At 40.8% G+C, this 25,640-nt stretch overlaps 1 protein-coding gene across 1 annotated transcript in view; it reads right to left on the bottom strand.

Moving 5' to 3' along the window:
• Nucleotides 1-25,640, bottom strand: part of RPAP2 (RNA polymerase II associated protein 2) — a 68,317-nt gene that overhangs the window by 27,571 nt on the left and 15,106 nt on the right. Inside the window, exons 7-12 of the mRNA XM_065409299.1 lie at nt 23,981-24,016; nt 23,491-23,535; nt 22,060-23,002; nt 19,693-19,787; nt 17,333-17,413; nt 1,138-1,206 (exon numbers count right to left, since the gene is read on the bottom strand). Coding sequence (XP_065265371.1) covers nt 1,138-1,206; nt 17,333-17,413; nt 19,693-19,787; nt 22,060-23,002; nt 23,491-23,535; nt 23,981-24,016 — 1,269 coding nt within the window. The remainder of the gene's footprint in view (nt 1-1,137; nt 1,207-17,332; nt 17,414-19,692; nt 19,788-22,059; nt 23,003-23,490; nt 23,536-23,980; nt 24,017-25,640) is intronic.

The raw sequence follows: 25,640 nt of genomic DNA, 5'->3' as shown, positions 1-25,640 counted from the left end.
TGCTTGATGGTTTTAACCCTACTGAAAGGCAGAGTCTGACACTGTGTGAAACCACCAGTGATTTCTTAAAAGATGAACTAATGTTAAATGTTTAATATGAATTTGTGAAAAGAACTGCCTGTTTTAGAACAGTGAAACCTTTACATTTTGCCTTTATTTAACTTTAAACCTGTACACTAATTTGGAGAATAAAAATGGGGAAAGTTACTTGATGTATTGACTATAGTTTGCGGTGTTTATGACTTCAGAATTATGTTGAAAAGAAGTATGTAAAAATCAGGCTTATGATTAAGAAAAAAACTGCTGAAGACCAGATCTCACCTCATGCAAACTAAAATGATGTAGGAGTCTAGACATTTTAAATGGTTTAAGTATGTTTAAATGCAGATTGGGGATGTTTAATTAAATATCCCAGTCCGAAAGTGTCTGAATAAGTTATGGTTGCAAAATGAGAATTTTTCTATCTCAAAACACAAGTTTATTCAACAGTGTGTTGAAAAGTAATTTGGGTATATAATTTTTTAAATGTACTGCCTATTTTCAAGTAAAAACAAATGAATTCCTGCTGTAGAGAAAAATGAATTATTTAAGAAAGGCAAGAACACCCTAAAATTACTATGTAATAGAAAGTATCCTTTAGTATTTTCCACTGTGTTTTCTTCCATTCTAAAAGTTTTTCAAAAAAAGTCTATTATTGAATATGTAATATCTATTATAATACACAAAGGCTACGTTTTATAGGTTACACAACAGATAACTGGATCAAAATATAACAAAGCCTCTGCTGTAAAGTACTATATATCAGAGAGAAAATGAATGTTTTGAAGAGCTGAGTGAAAAGAGAAGTATTGCCTAAAAAATCGCCACAACACTGACCTGAGGTCTGTACGATTTAGTATTTTTTAAGCAAGCTGTAAATTTTCAAATGATTGTTATTGAAAACCTGACAGCTACAAAACTGCTGGCAAAAGAAACACTGTTGAATTTATGTGAATAAACCTGTGTATAGTGCCTAGCATAGTTAATCAGATTTAAAGAAAAACACCCTTATATTTTATATAATTTTTCTAATCCTTAGAATTATGTCACCTCTTGATAAATGTCATATCCGTTATTTAGAATAATTGCAGTACTTACGCTGATAACAACACAACAGCAATTAGGGTCCATTCCGGCATTTTGTGAATAATATTTATATTTGTTAACCTGAAAAATAATAAGGGCAACATCAAAAATTGTATGTTTTAGAACACAAATAAGATCAGAACAGTTGAAACTTACTATTAAGCAAGAATAAGGGGCTGGGTTTTAAGGCCTGATTTTGAGAAATGGTGAGTACCTGCAAGACCCATTGAATTGTGTGCTAGTATATTTATATCCAAGTATCCTTAAAAGAAGATTTTCAAACTCCTTCCTATTTATAGATACCCACAATGAGATCAGATTTTGGTCCCTGTTACAGCAGTGTTAAAGCAGAGTAAGTCTATGGAATTCAGTGGAATTTCTTCAGATTTACACTGGAGTAGCTAATATCAGAATCTGGTTCGCTATATTTTTAACAATATTGCACAATATCTAGGTATTTTAAATTTTTGGCCTTCATCACCCTCTTATATCAGCACCTCACAAATAGTAAGAACACCCCTCTTTCTTTTCTACATCTGTTGTAATAGCTTGAAAGGTAGCAGAATTCCTCCTCCCACTCACTCATGGCTCCTATGCATGAGTGGTCTGTGAGGGGGGGGGGAGGAAATAAAAAAAGCTCAGTCAAAGAAACAGAATTTGTATTTAGTTCAGAATTCAGTGAGGTCCAAGGTCATTCTTATTTCCAGAGAGAGAGAGAGAGAGTTCAGAAGTCTAGGTCCCATACCAGCAAAAGTTCTGTCTCCAATACTCCATATCTCCCCCTACTGATCAAGTTTCATGTTTCACATCTAGAGTAGCTATCAACAGAGGTCATGGTTGCAAAGGGATACACAGGTTTCCACACAGCTAAGGCCAATCACTTGGTGATCTCTGAATATCAAGACAGAGTCTTTGTACTATACTCTATTCAATGAAGAGAAAGTGCAGAGAGCAGAGCACAGGAATGATCATAGAATCTCATGGTTGGAAGGGACCTCAGGAGGTCATCTAGTCCAACCCCCTGCTCAAAGGAGGACCAATTCTCAGCTAAATCATCCCAGCCAGGGCTTTGTCAAGCCTGACCTTAAAAACCTCTAAGGAAGGAGATTCCACCACCTCCCTAGGTAACCCATTCCAGTGCTTCACCACCCTCCTAGTGAAAAAGTTTTTCCTAATATCCAACCTAAACCTCCCACACTGCAACTTGAGACCATTACTCCTTGTTCTGTCATCTGGTACCACTGAGAACAGTCTAGATCCATCCTCTTTGGAACCCCCTTTCAGGTAGTTGAAAGCAGCTATCAAATCCCCCCTCATTCTTCTCTTCTACAGACTAAACAAACCCAGTTCCCTCAGCCTCTCCTCATAAGTCATGTGCTCCAGCCCCCTAATCATTTTTGTTGCCCTCTGCTGGACTCTTTCCAATTTTTCCACATCCTTCTTGTAGTGTGGGGCCCAAAACTGGACACACTACTCCAGATGAGGCCTCACCAATGTTGAATAGAGGGGAATGATCACATCCCTCAATCTGCTAGCAATGCCCCTACTTATACAGCCCAAAATGCCATTAGCCTTCTTGGCAACAAGGGCACACTGTTGACTCATATCCAGCTTCTCGTCCACTGTAACCCCTAGGTCCTTCTCTGTAGAACTGCTGCCTAGCCATTCGGTCCCTAGTCTGTAACAGTGAATGGGATTCTTCCGTCCTAAGTGCAGGACTCTGCATTTGTCTGTGTTGAACCTCATCAGGTTTCTTTTGGCCCAATCCTCTAATTTGTCTAGGTCCCTCTGTATCCTATCCTTACCCTCCAGCATATCTACCACTCCTCCCAGTTTAGTGTCACTTGCAAACTTACTGAGAGTGCAGTCCACGCCATCCTCCAGATCATTAATGAAGATATTGAACAAAACCGGTCCCAGGACTGACCCTTGGGGCACTCCGCTTAAAACCGGCTGCCAACTAGACATTGATCACTACCCGTTGAGTCCGACGATCTAGCCAGCTTTCTATCCACTTTATAGTCCATTTATCCAGCCCATACTTCTTTAACTTGCCGGCAAGAATACTGTGGGAGACCATATCAAAAGCTTTGCTAAAGTCAAATAACACATCCACTGCTTTCCCCTCATCCACAGAGCCAGTTATCTCCTCATAGAAGGCAATTAGGTTAGTCAGGCATGACTTGCCCTTGGTGAATCCATGCTGATTGTTCCTGGTCACTTTCCTCTCCTCTAAGTGCTTCAGAATTGATTCCTTGAGGACCTGCTCCATGATTTTTCCAGGGACTGAGGTGAGGCTGACTGGCCTGTAGTTCCCCAGATCCTCCTCCTTCCCTTTTTAAAAGATGGGCACTACATTAGCCTTTTTCCAGTCATCCGGGACTTCCCCCAATCGCCATGAGTTTTCAAAGATAATGGCCAATGGCTCTGCAATCACGTCCGCCAACTCCTTTAGCACCCTCGGATGCAGTGCATCTGGCCCCATGGATTTGTGCTTGTCCAGCTTTTCTAAATAGTCCCAAACCCCTTCTTTCTCCACAGAGGGCTGGTCACCTCCTCCCCATACTGTGCTGCCCAGTGCAGCAGTCTGGGAGCTGACCTTGTTCGTGAAGACAGAGGCAAAAAAAAGCATTGAGTGCATTAGCTTTTTCCACATCCTCTGTCACTAGGTTGCCTACCTCATTCAGTAAGGGGCCCACACTTTCCTTTACTTTCTTTTTGTTGCTAACATACCTGAAGAAACCCTTCTTGTTACTCTTAACATCTCTTGCTAGCTGCTACTCCAAGTGTGATTTGGCCTTCCTGATTTCACTCCTGCATGCCTGAGCAATATTTTTATACTCCTCCCGGGTCATTTGTCCAATCTTCCACTTCTTGTAAGCTTCTTTTTTGTGTTTAAGATCAGCAAGGATTTCATTGTTAAGCCAAGCTGGTCGCCTGCCATATTTACTATTCTTTCTACACATCGGGATGGTTTGTTCCTGCAACCTCAATAAGGATTCTTTGTGTGGCACCAAGACCCATGTTGCTGCACAAATGGGCTACTGGATTTTGCACCAAGTGAAGCTTCATCCCTAGATATAACAGAGCTGCAACAAGTCAAGCCTGGAGGTCACAATGCATGATTTACCATGGCCAGATTTGGTCTGATTGGATCAGGGGGTAGTCTTATGGAAAGCCGCAGATGAGAGTGGGTGTGGCTATTTGGGCATCCAAAGCTGTGAACACTCAGAGATATTGTGGAGTTGGTAAATTATTCAAAGTGCTTCTTTTTCCTATCAGCACCCTTCTCTCTTACCTGGGTTCAGTTGAAACAGCTGCTTTTCACTTATGTTCTCATTTCACAAGGCACTGGGAAAGCTGGGAGGGCATCATTTCCATAATGGTGACCTTTCAGCCTGTCTCACCAGCTTACCCAGTGGCTTCATCCAGAAGTTATCTAAGATGGGGGACATGGCCCTGTGGGGGCATTCTAGGGGCAGAGGGAGAGTTTTCCATTACAACCTTCAGGGTTTTATCTAAGAGGAAAGACTCAAGCCATTTGAGGACATTTCAACAGAAGAAACTGTTCCTGGAAGGTTTTCAAATAAGCTGTAGGGGCCTGAAATGTACATTTGTTGGGAGTCACCTATGGAAAGGCATATTGGCTGAATGGCCAATTGTGGCTTGTGCTGACAGCACTAGTCATATCATTAGTCCCCTTCAAGGGGCCTCCACTTGCTGGCTACAGACTGAAGCCCTTAACATGGGTGGAAGGAGAAAGAGAGCATATTTTGCCCCCATCTGCTAACCCAACCCAGAAAACTATTCCTGTGCCCTGTAAACTAACTACCCTTGAGCCAAAATGATGACTTTCTCTGCCTGGTGCCCACACTAGGGTACATATTTTATAAAGTATGGCTCCACTCTGAATAGAGAATCTGAAAAAATGGCACACTTAGGGCTTGCCTATATTGCACGCTAAATTGGTGCCGATGCGATTGATACAGTGGCATTGATTTAGTGGGTCTGGTGAAGATGCGATGAGTTGATGGGAGAGCGCTCTCCTGTCAACTTCAGTACTCCACCTCACCGAGAGGTGGAAGGTAAGTCGGTGGGAAAGCATCTCCTGACGACATAGTGTGGTGTAGACACCGCATTAGGTCAATGTAAGCTATGTCGCTCAGGGGGGTGATTATTTCACACGCGAGTGACGTAACTTACATCTACTTAAGCAGCAGCGTAGACCAGGCCTTAGGTCTATGTTTCTTTCATCTCATTGATTTTCATACCAAATGTGCTCACTTTACAAGAAAAAGTTATTTTTTTCTAAACTGCAAGCCCTACAATCTCAGCTAGGGATCTGCATCACAAGTTGGGTTTTCTTTTTTGGGCAGGTCAATGTACACCACCAGTTACACTGGGCAATGCTAACAACTGGTTTTTGAAGTGGTAGCTCAATAAGTTACCCCCACAGACAATTTCATAAAAGTTGTTAGACACCAGTGCCCACAGTTGGACCCTTTTAGGGAACTCATAGAATTTTAATAACTATGGGTAGTATGGCCCCAGCTGCTGAGGTGGGAAAAAATATTGCATGATAGACATATAATGCATGAGACCATCCCAACCAGATTGTCAACTCTGAGGCACAGAGTAGAATGTTTCCTTCCACATGCAGCACATTTATCCGGAAAATGACAAACTCTGCCATGTCTTAGAGTGCCTCAGTGGTCAGCATATATTTCCAGGGAACCAGGAACAAATAGATTTTGGCCTTGCAATATGACACTTTTGTACTACATGAGAGAGAACAGCACAAAGTGGAGGAGTAGAGGGGTGGATCTGGCAGAACAATTTAAGTCAGTTGTTGAATACATCATGAGAATTTTTAGGTCAGGTCCCAAGATACCTTGCACATCAGACCCCAAGGCCCTATTCACACTACTGGCACAGTTAACACTACACAGGTTTATGTTTACAAAATGTAGATAAAATTCCATAACCATAGCAGTTAACAGTGTTTTGCCCCTGACAGAGGCCAACCTATCACATGGTTGTCTTTTTGTAATCATGCCAATGTTAGCTATTCTGCCAGTTCTCCTTCCCTCACCAGTTTTGTATGCTAGGACACCCCAGAGTGCATTGTGCCAGACTGTTGCTCCCACTCTGTGTGCATGTCATCTAGACAGTCTATACCCTGCAGAGGTAGTATGGAATAACTGGCCAGGTTTTCTCAAAATGTTCCAGTAAAATAGGGTTATCCATGGCTATCTTGTTATTTGCCAAGTCTGTGTAAAATTCCAGAATATTACAGCTAATATAGTGGTTCAAAATAATCACATATAAAACACAATGCCAATTACAATCTGTAAACTCTGCTTAGTCTGGTTTCAATAGAAAAGCAACAGATACTCAAATATGACCAATAAGGAGAACAAGACATCCTTACTGCTTCCCTTTCCTGCTTTATTTCCTCAGCATAGTAATTCATTTCAACTAACCACCTTCTCATTCTTGGCATTACGCGTATCTGTGGTTATTGGTTTGGAAACCTAACACTTTTCTATTCATCTTTAGCAAAAAACACTCTATATATGAACATTTCGTATTTCTTTATCTGCCTGAGCAGGTGGCAGAGCTAGGGAGTTTCTTTTGTAAGTTAAAAACTAAAATAACAATGTTATTTCTCCCCATCCCCAGTGAATCCAGGTGATTCTTCCAAACAAGATAAGTGTGTGACTATAGTTTAAATATCAATTTTATAAGTATCAGCCATGACTACTGAAGCAGTGCATCTCCATCTGTATTATTTCCTTCCTATGCTTTAATAAAATTAACATTGAGTACTAAATGAAATGGCCATGTCATATAATATACCCAGTATTTTTGGTTAAATAACACGGATTGTCTGAAACATACCAACATGTACTGACTACTATATGAAATTGTCTAGCAGTGTCTAGCAACAAAAAGTTAATATGTGCTAAACGGTTACTCTTTTCTGTTTAGAGAATATGAGACAAAACAAGGACTTTAAGGTCTTGACTCAATACCGATGACAGTGATAAAAACGACTAAAAAATGCCTGATGGAATCATCTTGACAGGCAATTCATATGTAACATTCCAGTTAATCTGCTCTGATGAGATACAATGGAAGAGACAGCTCTAAATCACCTGGGAAAACGTTGTCAAATAGCAGAGAAAGCAGCTTTGTTTCAGTGCTCTACAAGGAGCCATTATTGATTCGAGCACAAGAAGGCGTCATTCTTGTACACAAACTAAGAGATGTAGTTATTTGTGTCAATTAACTCTTATTCAATGTTAGTATTGATTGGCAAGGTCTCAACACTAGTCATTGCCATCAATATGCTATTTACAGTAGAGGTAGTCAGAAGACAGATAACCTGCTGGATGCAGTAATATAGATCAGTTGATGCAGTACTGTCACTGGATTGGATGAGTAGTCAAGATTCCACAACCAGTAACCTTTTGGTACAATACCTGTCCTACAGCACTTGTGCAACTGTATTAAAAAAGCCATGTTAGGAAGATCAGACTAAAGCATGCAACCTACAGCTGTGAAGCCTTAAATAATGAGCAGCAAAAGGGCAATCACTTTAAAAAACAAGCTGTGTGTCAACACCTAGGCGTCTGAAGACTAAAGCTTTCAAAAAACAGTCAAGTGCAAGTCCCCACTAAAAACGGTTCACTAATTCTGTGTCTTATCTTTAGCCAAAGCTGCTACTGCAAAATAATCTGTGAGGGAGGGGAGAAAAATGTCAGTACAATTATATCTTTTAAACATATGTTGTGGGGAAGAAACCTAGCAGCAATGTTTTAAAAGTAGAAGTTTAAGCCTATGATTTGGGTTTGCAGAGTTCTAATTTTCTGTTAAAAAGTATGACAAAAAGTCCTACAAGTTTTTAAAGAGAGAAACTACAGCAAGTTTGCTTAGGCCAAGTAAGGCTAGATGACTAGGTGCTGAAAGCCAGAGAATGCCCCCAAGATCCCAAAAGATTCCAACTGGTCATTTTGGTGGTTTGGCTGGTGTCAAACCCCACACAGTACTGAAGCAGGTTTGCTTCATACAGCACAGCCTACAATAGAAGGGGAAAAGCAGTATTAAATCCAGCTGCAATATTTCCTCCATCCCTGTAGGTGGAGATATGACCTGCAAAGCTGCATTAGCAGCACGTGAAGGCATATAAATGTGTTCGGCAAACAGAATCAGGGTAGCAAAAGGATGACAGGTGAAGGAAAAAACAACAACCTAGGAATCAAAAATAAAAGGGTAAAGAGAAAAAATATAAATCTTGCCTCTTCTCAATCATTGACAGGAGCACAGCCAAAAAAAAGAAAAAAAAGAAAGAAAGAAAGAAAGAGATGTTACTTACTTGTACAGTAACTTGAGTTCTTTGAGATGTTTTGTCCCTACAGATACTCCACTTCAGGTGTCAGTGCGTGCCTATGTGCCTCAGATCAGAGATTTTTGGTAGCAGTGTCCACATGATCCGTGCAGGCATTCTGTAGACCAGCGGACATGCTGGCTGATGCTTCCTGCAGCTCCCATTAGCCGGGAATGGTGAACCACGGCCACTGGGAGTTGCGGGGGGCTGTGCCTGCGGATGGTCAACATCCGCAAAATGTCTCGCGTCCCGCAATCTGCTTACCCTGATGGGCCGCATGTGGCCCGCGGGCTGCAGGTTGCCAACCACTGCTGTACACCCTTGTTCTGATCTGAGGGCATATAAGGCAGGGTGGACCCACCGCTGCTCCAGTTCCTTCTCCACCATGAAATCCAGCCTAATGCCGGGACTCCAAAGAAAAGAAGAAGAAGGGTGGAGCACCCGTAGGGACAAAACATCTTGAAGAACTCAAGTTATTGTATGAGTAAGTAACTTCTCCTTCGTCCCTGAGTAATTGCCCCCTCTGAGCACTCCATTTCAGGTGACTTTTGCAGTGCCCAGGGTACAGGGGCTGGTGCTGAGAAGTCCTATTTAGCCCAGATTGGAGAACAGCCATCCCAAAGGCTGTATCAGACTTGGAAACATACACTTTTGTTTTCACTATTTACCGATTTTCTCCAGAAAATCCCTACTTTTTTAAAAAAATGTCAATATTCGGGTTTTAGCAATTTCCACCAAATTTTGGGTGAGCCAGCTCCCGGCTCCGCCCTTGAAGAGTCCCTGCTGCTGCGAGACGGGAAGGGAGTTGGGTCCCAGCAGCTGAGACCACACAACCACTGCAGTGACAGGCCCACAGGGAGCGGAAGTCTGCCCCCGAGTACTGTCCCTGGTATTTGGGCCTTTCAATGCAGCCCATCTGCTTCCCCTGCCAGACAGAGTCCCCTCCTGACCTCAGCCCTTCAGCTCCCCCACTGTGAAGAGGAAGAGAGATGGGTTCTGGCAGCTGAGATTGTTTGACCACTGCAGTGACAGGCGACAGGGGGCAGAAAGCTGCACCCTGTGAGTACTGGTGCCCATAGCTGCTGCTGTCTTTTGTTTTCAGGTTTTACCAATTTTCACTTTTTAAAATTTTGGAATAAAAAAATTGATAAATTCCCAGGAAATTTTAAAATAAAACCTGAAAATGTAGGGCCTTAGCTATGGCATAGTGCTGGGAAAAGGTGTGAATGGATGATCAGGTGATAGCTTTACAGATGCCTTTGATGAGAACATTCTTGAGCAAAGCCATAGAGGTAGAGTGTACTCCAGTGAAGTGGGCAGTCACCCTTGAGGGCGGATGCACTGTAGAGAGTTTGTAGCAGGACAAAATGCATCCAGAGGCCAACATGGATAGTCTCTGGGTAGAAATAGGGGTTCCTTTCATTCTGTCTACAAAGGAGACAAAGAGTCTAGGAGAGGCTTTGAAGGGTCTAGTTCTTTCTAGGCAGAACACTAGTGCCCTCATAACATTCAGAGTGCGCAGACTAGCTTCCACCCTGGAATTGTGCAGTTTAGGGTAGAAGATGGATAACTGAATGTCCTGGTTAATGTGGGCGTATGAGGTGGTCTTTTCATAACTTTAATTACTCACATCTGGAGGATGAAGTGAAATTTGAGAGGCATTAAAACACAAACCCCTTTACACTGCTGAATAACCTCTATATGCTGGAAGCAGTTTATTGGAGTATGTTTAGCTATGTAAATTTAAAGCATATTCAAAAATCAACCACAAGAGGGGGAGGTTGCGTGCACTGAATAAGTGACACTGGTACTTTCAGTAAAATTTAGTTAATAGTTAATATACGTTTTTATTTTTTCACAAAAATGTAAAAATTAAAGATTCTCTGGGTAAAATGCAAATTCCACGTTTTTCCGCAGCAAACGGATTTCTAGGATCCATGCTCATGACTCTCAACCAATATATCAAAACAGCCGCTTGGTGAAGGTTGACAGCTAGATGACCACAGAGATGAAGCTAGATGGTCTTTTCTTTTGGAACCAAGATATTTTCTTAGGTGGTGCTGTTGCCTGTGATATGTTTGAAACTGGATGGGGCAGGACCTTTGGGCTGGTCTGCGGTCTGCTGTACCTGCTTTTGCTTGCAGGATAATAGATTCCTAAGTACTGAAGATTTGCTCTGGAGTGGAGGTATTTAGTCATGGTGTCAATGAACAGCTTGGTGGCCTTGAACAGAAGATCCTCCATTGTGCTCTGGACCGTCCTACGATACCAGTGGGCTGTAACCAGGATGAATGGCTGTCATAAGGTTTGGGGTGCAATCCAGACCAGTAAGAGGATGTGTCAACTGTTACCTGTAAGCCAGAGTGCCTCACAATGCTTTGGTACTGTAGCTCCCAGCCTGTGATATTCAGTCAGCAACAAGCATGCAGGACAGACCTTGAGTGTTTGGGTGCTATGCAGCCAGCCTGGTTCAGCAGTTCTGACCCTAGCAGCCTGTCTACAGCCCCACAGCTCCACTCTGGCTTCCATCAGCCTTGGTTACAACTAGCAAAGTGATCCCAACACACTCCTAATCCCAAATTTCCCCAAAACCGTGTGCAAGTGAAAACATGCATCTAAAAGTCAAACTAGCAAAGTACAGGCTTTGTTCAAGATGGTTTTTCTCACCAATCTGCACCTCTTCCAGAGGGGTTTGCAGAGACTCAACTATTCTTTTCATGAAGTCTTGAAAAGGTTTGAAGTCATCTGCACAGGAGAGGGGGAAAGCGGCATTACAGCCCCATCTGGAGAAGAAGAGGATTTATTAGTGGGTGCTGTAGCTTCCCAATCAGCCCTCAGTTCTTGCTCCTCAAAGGGTTCCTCCTGACAAGAGGACAAGTGAAGAGGGTACTGAGAAATAGTGTAGCTCTCTCTCCTCGTGGCCCTATTGAGAAGTTGTGCTTTATAGGACTGGTCTCCCCATATGTGGCCCAGGGATTCCAGAAGAGCCCTTGAGATGGGCATAGGGGAAGGGTGGTGGACCCTAAGGGTGGTCATACCAAGAGGGCTGTTGATGGGCTTGCATGTGCCTGGGTCCTGATGAAATTCTTTCAGAATAGACTTCTGGAGAGGGAGATCTGAACGAGCAGGTGGTGAAACCCTGAGATTTCTGGAGTCAGAAGAGGAGTCTTCCCCTCTACTGAAGGTGGGAGCTGATCTCATTGGTACCAGAGAGTGCTCTGGAGGAGTGGTTTTCTTTGGTACCATTAGTAGGGGAGACCTGGGCTCCTCAGAGACTAGGAGATTTCAGGAACAGGAATCTGCTCGGTACAGGGGAGGCAGGACAGTGGAGAGCCGAGTCCGCTGTACCTGAAGCCACTAGTACCGAAGATGGCAAAGGGTCGTGGTCGGAATGCCCTTGGTGATTGTGCCCTGCTGGAGGGGCAGGGACTGGGGCAGCTGGTGCCAGTACTGATCTCTTCGAGGTGGCAGAGTTCTTTTGCGTGGCTGGTTCTGAACCAGGTACTTCCATCGGTACCAGGTAGAGCTGTGTATCAAGAAACTTTTCAGTGTAAGTAGCACTAGAAGTCTTTTTAGTTGGTGCAGGAAGCGCAGTACGTCTAGAAGCCTTGACTGTACCTGAGATGGGACATGAGAGCTCATTGTCGATTTCTGAGGCAAAGTACCCCCTTTCATCAATGCCTCTCTATCAATGGACCTAGGTCTCTTCTTTTTTGAGCCCTTTGAGCTAGTCTCTGGAGCTGGCCATGATTCTTACTCAACAGAGACAGAGCCGCAGAAGTTGAAGGACAGCGTTGGTTGGCTGACCCGGACACACTGAGTTAGGGCTGTGGTGGGCCCTGAGTTGGAGGAAGGTTGCACAGAACCCACCATGGGAAGCAGCTTAAGTCTAGCCTCCCTCAGTTTCCTGGGTCGGCTTTCAAATCTGATGAAGATCTTGCACGTTGACATGATGTGTGTCGCCCCCAGACAGTGGGGATAGCTGGAATGACTGTTGCTGAGAGGAAAAAGACCTTCTACATGTCTGACAGGTTTTAGAACCCTGACTGTGAAAAAGATGGCGGGGGGAATGAAAAGACCACACAAAAAGTGTGCAAGGTAAGTAAAAAGTAAAATAAAAATACAAATTTAAGGATAAGCTGAAGTAACTGGAGCAACAGCAGGTCCAGCCTGCCTTATACGCCCTCGGATTGGAGCATAACAATGTACAGCACAAAGGCATGGACCACGCAGACACTCCTACCAAAAGTTTCTGATCAGAGGCACACATGTATATGCACACCAGAAGCGGAGTACCCACAGAAAATTACTCAAAGAAGAAAAAGCTAATTTTGACATGGGAAGTTGCAGGAGCAATAAAGAAGCCCAAACTTTAGGTAACAATTGGGTTAAACAAAAAACTCTGGGAAAGACAAATGCGTGCAGGTCATATTTCTTTTAGCATCAAAATGCCAATCACCTATAGTTTTACTTTGGTACATTTTCTCATTAAATTAATGTCAGCTCCTGCGTGAGTGATCCATCATTGATCAGTTTCCCTTCTGGCAAGAATAGTGTGATGGCCTGATCCTTGCCTCTAACAGGAATAGGACACAAGTGGGAGACAAGATTCAAGCACACCCACAGTGCTTTTGGGCCAAAACTTGGCTCTGAGACCCAACAATCTAGAATTTTCAGAAAAGAAGCTCTTTTAGCAATGTAAGGGCTCGCTTACCCCAGGGATAGAACATACTGCCTCCCATGCTCCGAGAGGCAGGTGGTCACCTTGAATGGAAACTTACAGATGAAGTGCCGAGAAACATAGGAATTGCCATACTAAATCAGATCTAGTATACTATCTCAGAATGTGGCCAGCACCAGATGTTTCAGATGAAGGTGCAAGAAAAGTGCAATAGACAGTCATTGAATAACATGCCCTAGGAAAAGTTTCTTCCTAACTCCCATTAAGGACTGGTTCATGCACTGAAGTGCATAAGTAATTATATCCAAACTCCTGGTTTTTTGTCCATACTATAACAACTCTGGATATTCTTGTTATCTGTATAAAGTGTCGAATCATTTTTTTAAAATCCTGCTAAGCTCTTGTCTTCTGTGGTATCTTGGGACAAGGAGTTCTATGGGCTGATTGTGCATTGGGTGAAAAAGTATTTATTTTTATCAGTTTTATCAGTAGTTGGTCCAATAAAAGATATTGCCTCACTCGCCTTGTGTCTCTAATTTACTCACTTAGTCATTTAACCTAGATTTCTATGTAAATACCTAATTTTCTCTTAGTCTTTAACAAAGTGCCCTGACAGACTCTGGAGAGTTATTTGACATCTCAGTTTTCGTAACAAAAGCTTACAGGCACTGAGGGACTTTGCTTGGGAAGAACTATAACCATTCTGAACTGTCTCCAGAGATCTCTTTAGAGCGCTTCCCAGCAGTGGTGATTGAATAAAATGCTGTCCAAAAGAGGCTGAACTGCAAGTGTTCCTTTAAAAACCAATGGAGCTGAAAATTGCTGTTGCTCAGTTCACCACATTCTCTTTTACCCTTCTTTAACTAAACTCTCCCACATTATGGCCATGTGTTTTATCCCCTATGATGGGCCTTCAACAATTTTTCAGCCTGAAGTACTTCCAGTACACAAAGCAGAAAAGAGAACTTCTATTTGTCAGAGATGCCCACTCATTATTTTATTCAGCATTTCAACCCTATTACATAGTAAGTGGTACTTAAGGCCCTGAATCTTCCAAGTACTTCAGCAAATGGTTTAACTGTCCCTTGCGAGTATTCATGCTGAAATCAATGAGACTACTCATACGAGTAAAGTTAAGCCTGGGCATATAAGCGTTTGCAGTATTGGAGATCTATGCATCAATGACTACTGCTTTTATCCTCATGTCCATGAGGTAGTATTTGCCACCAGCTTCTGCTGCAGCAGAAGTCCAGGTACGGATGGAGAAAAGGCCCAATGAATTGTTCCTTCTTGCTAGGAGCAGTATGAAGGAAAAATAAATGTAGGTTTAGTTGAATTGATTCTACGGATAACTGAAGTGGAGAATTTGGCCCCACACTATGCACCTTGTATTTTGTAATCTTGTTCTCAGCAACAATGATGTGAATTCAAAATATTTACTTTATTTAGGTTCCTAAAGCACCTACCCATTGCTCTAGGTGCTACATTAAATTCAATATGTAGAAAAACAATCCCCAAACTGCAATTAAACACAAACCAACTGCCAAGGAAAGAATTAACCTAAGATCCTCCACATTAGAAGAACTCCCAATTAGCTACCAATGGCCTTCAACTCACACCTTATCCAAAAGTGTTGCAAAAAGGTCTCAACGTTAAGTAACTCAAAAGACAACTCAAGCAACCTCAGATGCAATTAATAAGAAAGATTTTGTTCTATTTTGTTTCAACACTAAAGGTTGGAATACTGCTAAGGCACTACTCCATATATTTAGGAGGAGTAAAAAAAAAAAAAAAAATGGTGAAACATAACAATGACGAGTCCTCAGGCAGGTTGCAATTTAGATCATATTAACAATAAATTGGCAATAAAAGTTCAGTTGGGCTATCGCGCAACAGATCCTAACAAATAATAATGAAGATGGTAAAATCTGTATGTCAAAAGCCTAAAAATAGGGAGCCAAATTTAACTAATATGTCCAAAATTGCTTTCAGGTATGCTTTTGAAAGAAGTGTGTTTTGGTGCTGAGACACTACTGTGATGGGTCTGTTACAAAGGCCCATGGTTGGAGTACACCAAAATCCATGCTAGTTTCAGCAATCCAGAGAACTCAGTCAGGCTGAGGGGACTATTATGAATTTAGCATTACAGACTGTCAAGGCTGTATCCCTACTTTGAACTTTAGGGTACAAATGTAGGGGCCTGCATGAAGACTTCTAAGCTTAACTACCAGCTTAGTTCTGGTCCGCTGCCACCATCCCAAAGCTAATTCCCTTTCCTGGGTAGCCTTGAGAGACCTTCACCAATTCCCTGGTGAATACAGATCCAAACTCCTTGGATCTTAAATAAGGAGAAATTGACCCTTCCCCCCTCCTTCCTTTCACCAACTCCTGGTGAATACAGATCCAAACCCCTTTTGGATCTTAAAACAAGGAGAGATCAATTAGGTTCTTAAAAAGAAGGCTTTTAATTAAAGAAAAAGGTAAAAATCATCTCTGTAAAATCAGTATGGAAAATAACTTTACAGGGTAATCAAACTTAAAGAGCTTAGAGGACTCCCCTCTGTCTTAGGTTCAGAGTGTAGCAAACAAAGATAAGCACTCTAGTAAAAGGTACATTTACAAGTTGAGAAAACAAAGTAAATCTAAGACGCCTTGCCTGGCTTTTACTTACAATTTTGAAATAAGAGAGACTTGTTTAGAAAGATGGGGAGAACCTGGATTGATGTCTGGTCCCTCTCAGTCCCAAGAGCGAACAACCCCTTAAACAAAGGACACACACAAAAACCTTTCCCCCCCCAAGATTTGAAAGTATCTTGTCCCCTTATTGGTCCTTGGGGTCAGGTGTCAGCCAGGTTACCCGAGCTTCTTAACCCTTTACAGGTAAAAGGATTTGGAGTATCTGGCTAGGAGGGATTCCATAGCACTGTACATAGGAGAGCTGTCACCCTTCCCTTTATAGTTATGACACAGACTGACTAGAAATCCTACATTTCTGTAAACGCAGGTCATTCGTGTATGTGGGGTATACCCCTGCAACTCTAGCATATATGAAATAAGCTCTTCCCTAACCCTTTACACATTTTTGGCATAGTTGCTAGGAGAAAGTGTGGAGTTAATCAGGATTTATTTTAAAAAACAGCAATTATAGAAATTAAATTTTAAAAAATTCATGCGTACCACCTCTATCACCATAAAAAAAATGTTTTCTGTCTTTACAAGTCCCTGCTACAGCTCTTTAGTCTAACCTGGTCTTTGAAGATGTTAGCCAAAATTAAGGGTTCAAGTGGAACTGACATTCTACTCATTAAAATATAAATGCCACAAGAAAAGCGTTTTTAAAAATTCTTGGGTTGCACTGAACGGCCAAGAGCAAAAACATTAACACCTAAAGTCAATGTCCTGAAACATGGCTCGGCCACTCATAATTAGCAATTGCTATCACTTCCTCTTCTTGCTGGGGCTCAAGGGCATGGAGCCTGTATTGGGTCTGTGTTGTGTCAGTGAAGAGGAATTGGCTGCTGACCCGCAGAGTGAGTAGGTGTTTAGAAAAGTTACCACCACCCTCTTTGTCTGTGCTGCCACCTTCCTCAGTGCTCCTGGGATCTAGGTTCACTGAGGCCATAGGGAGAGATTAAAGCTCACTGGCTCCCGGTGGTAGGGAACTAACACGGTTCTTAGCTGTTCTCTATCCTTCCCCTTGCAATCAGGAGTAGAGTGGGCCAAGCTTGACTTTCCTCACTGCTCAGGGAGTTGGCAGCAACCATCATTAATCACACCCCATAGCCCCATTTAGCCCAGCTGCAGGGTGCACTGAGGAAGTGACAGATCTCAAACGCCCATGCTTAATAGGAGATGACAGGGCAGTAGTATCTTTAAAGGACTCATCAGCATCCTCCTGAGACCACTGGCCTACTTCTTAAAAATATATAAAATACTCATAGTGACCCGAGAACAGTCAGTGGAGCAGGGGATGGGGCTGCCTTGTTAGTCCACAGGGAACATGATGTTACCTACACTGACCTACTACTGAAGCAGGGCAAATCTTCACAGGGGTTCCTTTGATCCTAATTCATGTGTGTCTATATTAGATGTTATTTACTCAATCAGGAAAAATCCCTGAAAAGACCAACACTTACCTGAAAGTTTTGACAAGATTTTTCAGTTCCATGTAAACATCACCTAGTGTAATCTGAAGAGGGCCCAAAACTGCAGGCAATCTGGAAGCAAAAGGATATTAGGTTATTTTCTTTCTTTCTATACACAACCATTTGCTCCTCAAATAGGGCCTTATCCAAAGCTCACTGAAATCACTAGAAAGACTTGTATTGACTTCTTTGAGCTTTAGATCTGGCATATAGCTTACACTTCAGATTCATTTATTAGAGAAGGCATTGCTGCAATGTCACTGCATTTTACAGTAGCTATTGGAGAAGAGCATAATAGGATAAGACTTTTGATAGACTTGCTGCTTAGCAAGTTATGTTATTAATTAGCTTCCAATGTCAGTTATGCCAAGGCATTCTTACAAAAGCAATTAGGTTTACAATATGGAAGACTGGAATTTTAAGTGTCAAAACTATTTCAAATTTGCAATATTTAGCTTTCTTTGGCAGTGAAATAATTTAATTTTCTTAATTAAGTCTCCAAGTGGAGGATATAACACACCTAGAACATATCTACTTAAGAGAGAAATGGCATTTGTACCCCCCTTAAAAGTTTGCACCCAGCTCATAGCTGTTTAATTGATTTAGTTGTTAAGTGAGTAATGTTCCTACTCTCATAATTTTATTTGGGTTCAAAAGAAGTAGTCAGAGAAAACTACACAACTGAATTAGCAGCTAGGTGCAGAGAATATACCTAATATTATATAGGCATATTAGTAGCTGAGAGCCCATGTCACACATACAGAGCACAAAGACAGTACAAATTAAATTCACCCTTTGCTAGAAGTATGAGAAGGTTCAGCATAAGTAACAGATGTGATAAATTAATGAGGGAATGAGAACATGGATTTGTAATATAATAAAACTATTTCAAACCATGCTCTTGGTAGCTGTGATGACATTCACTCTGGCAGAAATACGGGGAAGTTTTCTTAGGATCTCTGATTAACAATCATCAATTTTGTTACAATGCAGTTCTGATAAGAAATGCTAATGGAACTTTAAAAAAAATAAGCTCATTATCCTCCCTCTGCATGGGGGGAGGGGCTCATGCCAAGGTAGCCGAGGCAACACAGACAAGCCATAGCCATTTAAAAATAATAATGTTTTAGACTAAGTTGTTATTCATGGTCCTTAAACTGTTGTTTCTTGTCTGCACTGCTTAGGCAAAGTGGGTTAGCAGGAGACATTTTTATATGGTTTTAAACCTTGCTGGTTTAGCCATTTTTAGGGCCAATGTATATAGGACCTTGAATGTAAAATATGCTTTTTTCTTTAGTGCACAAAGGCCCCATCTACGATAAAAAGGGAACAGTGTTTGGAAACTTTTAAAATTCAGTTTAGACAGGCTTTAATGTAGTTTGGCTGCCTACAGCCAGTGGAGGCAGGGACAAAGCATGAAAAAAAAAAAAAAAAAAAAAAAAATCACATAAGCCTCATCACATCAGCCATGTATATAAGAAACTGATTCAGTGAGAACTTTGCTGGAACTATTTACCGGTTTTCAAGACTATGCTTTCTTCTGTGTAGATGTGGTCATATCTGTTTAGTGACAATATACTTGATACCAAACAAGACATAACGATACTTTTCCTGCCCCAAACAGTTTCATTATAATTTCGAGCAAATATTCCAGTTCATCTTTAAAAGTCAGTGTGTTAACGTTATTAGCAATACTTCATATTTTTTAAGTCTATCAGAAAACTCTTTTAAGCAAGGAAAAGAAGTTAGTTTTCCATCTAGACAATAAGATCATTTTGACTTCTTGAAAGCACTTATCCCTTATTTAAGCTCCATGCATATTTACAATAGCAAACATTAAAATCCACAAAATACATAAATTGCAGTGGAATGTATTCCACAGTTAAACACCAACAACTCCCACAAGCCTGTGACAACCCCTCTCCTCCCATGCAGAGGGAGGATAATGAGCTTTACAACATGAGCAGAAGCTTACCAAACATGGGCTCTGACACACCTAAGAAAGGGGCAAGTTCCTTTTGTAAGATGCCCTGCCAGCAGGCCCTTCCTTTATGACCCAGGAGGTTGTCAGATTGAGCACATCCACTAACAACAACTACAGTTGTATCACACACAAAGAGACAATACCTCAAGCAACTAAATCCCAGCTCATTAAAGAATTTATGGTTTTATCTTATATTTTAATTTCTGGATGGAATTTAATAGGCAGCAAATGGACATCGCAGAGAACTTGTGTAACGTGCTCAATATATGTGGCACTGATTAATGAGCGGGCAGCCACATTCTGAGCTAATTTGGGCTGGAGACTTAATTTAGTCATAAGTACTCAAAGAGAAAGAAGGGATACTTACACTTTTCTCAATTTTTCAAGTACAATCTGCTTTCGAATCTGCATTTGGGCATGAGAATCTACAAGCGGGAGGATGGGATCACCCTGCTGGTCATCCTACATTACAATACAAAAACATAATGAAAACATGGTAGACATTTGAATTTTAAAGTCAATTTTTTAAAGTCAATAGAACAAAGCAATATTGTGGCCAATTATTGATTGTTTTCCCCATTGTTAAATTTTACTGTTTCTGAGCAGAAAAAATGGCACAAGTGCAATAAGTGTTTACATACATTAAATGGAAAGAATATTCAAAACCTAAAGGCTAGATTTTAGAAATAATGATCTGGCTTCAGGGTAGTGGAAATTGTAGTTGGACAGGAGTGGCTAGGAATTGTATGAGCTCCTGAAGGACTGAACTGTTATTTAAATCGGGCCTTAATTACAATTTGCTTACTTGTTGAGATTCCCATGTCAAGCCAGGCCTACCTATATTACTAATCTATTTTTTTCCTTTCTTCAGAATCCATTATGGAGAGTGTCATAAAAACTAATGACAACTTTTCAGGGGGAGTCTTATGTAATACTAACTGAGCCCAGATAACGTCTTCTTTCATTTTAAGCATACTACAGTTACTTTATTTAATAAAAATAAGCTTTTGCAAAATTACTCCTCATATTGAAAACTTCCTAAAACTTAAAGAAACCCAGAACTACATACAACAACACAAAATGTGTAACCTAGGGTACGTCTTCACTACCCGCCGTATCAGCGGGTAGCAATCGATTTATCTGGGATCGATATATCGCGTCTCGTTAAGACGCGATATATCGATCCCCGAACGCACTCACCGTCGACTCCGGAACTCCACCAGAGTGAGCGGCGGTAGCGCAGTTGACGGGGGAGCCGCGGCCGTCGATCCCGCGCCGTGTGGACCCCAGGTAATTCGATCCAAGATACTTCGACTTCAGCTACGCTATTCGCGTAGCTGAAGTTGCGTATCTTGGATCGATCCCTCCCCCAGTGTAGACCAGCCCCTAGTCTAGTCAGCCAGAGTACTGTCTCCATATGATTGAGACAAAAGGAATTGGATGTTTAGAGCTGGCCTACTCGACTTGGAAGAGGTGAAACCTCATACAGTTTTGCATCTCTTTGTGTCTATAAATCCTCCTATCAGAAGACAGACAGGAAGAGATGCAAAGCTCTGTGACATGATGACTTAATGCCTAGAAAGTGAAAAAGTTCCCAAAGCTATATGGTTCCTTGCAATATTTGAAATCTAAAAGGCTGGGAAGTCTCTGTGATTCCAACGGAGATGTAGAGGGAAGCAGTTGCTCCAGTACTCTGAGAGCAGGGATGTTGGTTGTGTTTGGCCCTCGTGCAGAGGCCACAAAGGTAGAGTGGAGGAAAAGACTCCTTCCATTCTTTCTTCCCTCTATGCATCTGCACAATGGCCAGATAGAATTAATTTAACCTTTAACATTCTTACATTAGTTCAGTTTAGCAGTGCTTCCTTTCTGTGCTTTATACCAAGTTAAAGCACACTTAAATAGCTGATTAGTCCATGACATTCTGTAACTTAACAAGAAGCTGTTGAAACTGAACATGAGAATTTATTATTTTAGCTAGCCAAAACCTAGGTAATTGCTCAGGAGCTGACCATCCTTAATTATTGTTATTACTAGCTGAAAGCCTGTTCTGTTGCACAGGTGTAAGTTGTAAAGTCATGTGTCTCCATTTACCAGTACATATGGGAACAGACTGCAAATCCCAGTGATGACTGAAACTGGTGATATTCTAGAGAAAAAGAGCTCTCAACCATGCTTGTAACTGTTTCCATTGCTTCACGCTGATGAGCCTGGGAGGTTAAATTCATAACTCTGTTAGACACTAAAAAACATGGATTGAACAGAGACACTGGATTTACGGTTTATTACAACAATCTGTTACACACTAACCCCTGCTTTTTGTCCTATGACTGCAGAGGTTTTAATGGGCCACTCTATCTTGAATGATCCTTTAGAATATGTGCTAACTACTTATGCCAAACAATCTGTTCCACCTTGGAATTAATTGTGACACTTGGAGTACCTTTCCCAGACCTGAAGAAAAGCTCTGTTTGGCAAAAGCTTGTCTCTCTCACCAACAGAAGTTGGTCCAATAAAAGATATTACCTCACCCATCTTGTCTCTCTAATCACATGGACTCAGACATTCTAGCTTCAGAGTGACATACAGAAGGTGACAATGCTGAAATTTTACCATTAGATTATTATCAACATTTATATTGTGGTAACACCTAGAGGCCATATAGGTCAGTGCCCCATTGACTTAAGCACTGTATAAACATACAGAACTAAACAGTCCAGTTTTTCAGGATACTTACTTTAACACTGCTAGGATGCTCCGCTCCTTCCACCTGTGTTGTTGCTTCTTCAGTCAAGAGGCATTTTCCTTTATAGAATTCCTTTACTCTTAGTCCTAATAGTTCTGTTTCTTCTTTTAGTTTTTCATAGCTAGGCAAAGGTTTAACTGTTGCACCTGTGCCCCCAAAAGGCAAAGACTGGTTCAAACTGTTTTTAGATTCCCTTGTAGCAGCAGCAGCGTCATTAAGGTCATCTGCTGTTTCTAAGTCATCCTCATCAAGTTCTTCTTTCTCACAGTTGACAGCTGATGTGTGTTCCGGTAAGTGTACAGTAGCATAGCTGGATCCACAGAGAAACTTGTAAGTTTCTTCAGTTCTCCATTCAATAAAAGTCTGCTTAAGCACATCTAACACATTACGTGTAGCAGTAAGGGAATCAACTGGTGCACTCATTTCAGGTTTGATATGCTGCTTTGATTTAGCAAGTATTTTTTTGAGTTGTTCTGCCCCCTCTTTGCTCACACCTAGCAAAACTACTTGTGAACCATTACACCTACTTTCATAGTTTTCTGGATTTTTTAAGTTTTCTGATATAATAATGTCTGAAGAAATGCCAGTAACAGAACAAGAACTCTTTTTTTCCTGGATATCTAATTTGCACTCACTTAATTGTTCGGTGACATTTATCACTCTATGGTCTCCATCCCTATGCGTGGAGTTTATATTTTGACCAGGCTTCTTTTTGAGTATACATTTTTTGTGCAATAGTTGCACCAGACTGGTTGCATTTGATCGATTTTCTGGTAGAATAGAGGAAACAAATTCTTGTTCAGTATCACTGCTGCTGTCACTGTATGTGCCATGGGAAGCAGAGTCACACTGGCTTGCTGATGTCTTAGGATTTTCAATATCTGAGACTTTAATGACTTCATCATGTAGTTTTACTTCTTCCCCAGACTGGCCACTGTTACAGAAGAAATAGACTATCATTAAAACACAGGACAGACTTCAGTTATAATAGCATTTGCAAACTAGATGATTTTGAATAGCATATATTTTAAGAATGAACAAATAATTTTGTTCTAGCAAAGGTGTATTATTTTATTTAACATTAAGAATTAGACCCTTACTAAGGGATCTAAATAAGATTTGTTTTCTAAGAAAAAAATTTCAAATGTAAAGAGTTTTAGTGTTTAGTAATCAAGATGACTACTGCAGATACTATACAGCAGGCATCTTATGTTGCAAATGAGGGGTAGGGAGGAAAAGAAAAAACAAAATATATTTGCTTTTACAAAATTTAGAAGAAAAAAAGAGCACAAGGTCAGACTTATGCTGCCAAATTTTAGCACTTTAAAATTCTAGAGTGAATACAGGCATTTTAAGCCACATTTTTCCATTATATGAATGAAATACAGTATGCTGATTAAGAACAAGGGGATAGCAGATTACTTGTTTTTGCAGGAATATGCGAGTTTGCCCCCTAATGGCCAAATGCTGTAGAGGAAAACATGAAAAAAAAAAATCACAATTTACAGAACTGACAAAGAGGTGGAAGCAAACAAAGAGTGGTAGGATTTATATATTTCAGATATAAATGTTTTATATTAAGACTCACAGAAGCTTTCAACACATATAATTGGTACCATTTACTTTATAAAGGATCGATGGTACAAAATATGCAGAGTACAAACATTGCGTTTGTGTCAGGTTTCAACAGCTTCAATTAAGAGTTACAGGCTACGAGCAGCTGTACACTAAATCATACAGATCAAATACTCTTTTTAGCATCACAAAGGAAAAAGCTAAACAAGGCAAATATTCTTTGTGTGGTCTGCAATAATGGTACATTATATATTGCAGCAAAACAGGAAATCAAAGGCTTCCCTTTCCAACTGTGAATACTGTACGTTAAATGTAAGAATAATTGATTCAGCTGTACCTTTGCCCCTCTTTCAGCAGTTCTATATCTGGTGGTCTGCCAAAAAGAAAAAAAGATTGAAATTCCTTTTTATTAAATCCTTAAAGGTGATACAGTAACAGATGTTTTTGAAACATCTTTTTGGAACAGTTTCCCAACAACTGATACTGAAAAATGAACAACTGAAGCTTTTATATACAGCATTAGGGCTGATCCCTGCAAACATTTAAGCGGGTAACTAACTTTATTCTTCTGAATAGTCCCATAGAACTCAAAGAGGGCTACATACACACACAAGCAACTTGACTCATGTAAGTGTTTGCAGGAACCTACCATTAGCAATTTTGAATAGGATTTCCACAATCATGATTAGGGGAAGTTTTTATGATATCCCCTCCCCACCCCCCCAACTCATTTTTAAACCATCTTGTATTCTAACTAGGGCTGTCAAGCAATTAAAAAAAATTAATCACGATTAATCGTACTGTTAAACGATAATAGATTACCATCTAAATATTTTTGGTCATTTTCTACGTTTTCAAATATATTGATTTCAATTACAACACAGAATACAAAGTGTACAGTGCTCACTTTATTTTTGATTCCAAATATTTGCACCGTAAAAAACAAAAGAAATAGTATTTTTCAATTCACCTAATACAAGTACTGTAGTGCAATCTCTTTATCATGAAAGTTGAACTTACAAAAGTAGAATTATGTACAAAAAAGCCCTGCATTAAAAAATAAAACAACGTAAAACTTTAGAGCCTACAAGTCCACTCAGTCCTACTTCTGGTTCAGCCAAACGTTCAGACAAACATGTTTTCTTACATTTGCAGAAGATAATGCTGCTTGCTTCTTAATTGCAATGTCACCTGAAAGTGAGAACAGGCGTTTGCATGGCACTGTTGTAGCTAGTGTCGCAAGATATTTACACGCTGGATGCACTAAAGATTCATATGTCCCTTCATGCTTCAACCACCATTCCAGGGGACATGCGTCCATGCCAATGACGAGTTCGGCTTGATAACCATCCAAAGCAGTGTAGACCAACGCATGTTCATTTTCATCATCATGAGTGAGATGCCACCAGCAGAAGGTTGATTTTCTTTTGTGGTGGTTTGGGTTCTGTAGTTTCCGCATCAGAGTGTTGCTCTTTTAGGACTTCTGAAAGCATGCTCCATACCTTGTCCCTCTCAGATTTTTGAAGGCACTTCAGATTCTTAAATCTTAGGTCGGGTGCTGTAGCTATCTTTAGCAATTTCACATGGGTACCTTCTTTGCATTTTGTCAAATTTGCTGTGAAAGTGTTCTTAAAATGAACAACATATGCTGGGTCATCATCCGAGACTGCTATAACATGAAATATATGGCAGAATGCAGGTAAAACAGAGCAGGAGACACACAATTCTCCCCCAAGGAGTTCAGTCACAAATTTAATTAATGAATTATTTTTTTAACAAGCGTCATCAGCATGGAAGCACGTCCTCTGGAACTATGGCCGATGCATGAAGAGGCATATGAATCTTTAGCGCATCTGGCACATAAATATTTTGTGATGCCAGCTACAATAGTGCCATGTGAATGCCTGTTCTCACTTTCAGGTGACATTGTAATTAAGAAGTGGGCAGCATTATCTCCCATAAATGTAAACAAACTTATTTCTCTTAGCGACCGGCTG

Source organism: Emys orbicularis, chromosome 8, assembly GCF_028017835.1.
Source record: "Emys orbicularis isolate rEmyOrb1 chromosome 8, rEmyOrb1.hap1, whole genome shotgun sequence".
In the NCBI taxonomy this organism is placed as follows: domain Eukaryota; kingdom Metazoa; phylum Chordata; order Testudines; family Emydidae; genus Emys; species Emys orbicularis.
Note: the sequence above shows the minus strand (reverse complement) of the source record. Positions and strands in the feature narration are given on the sequence as shown.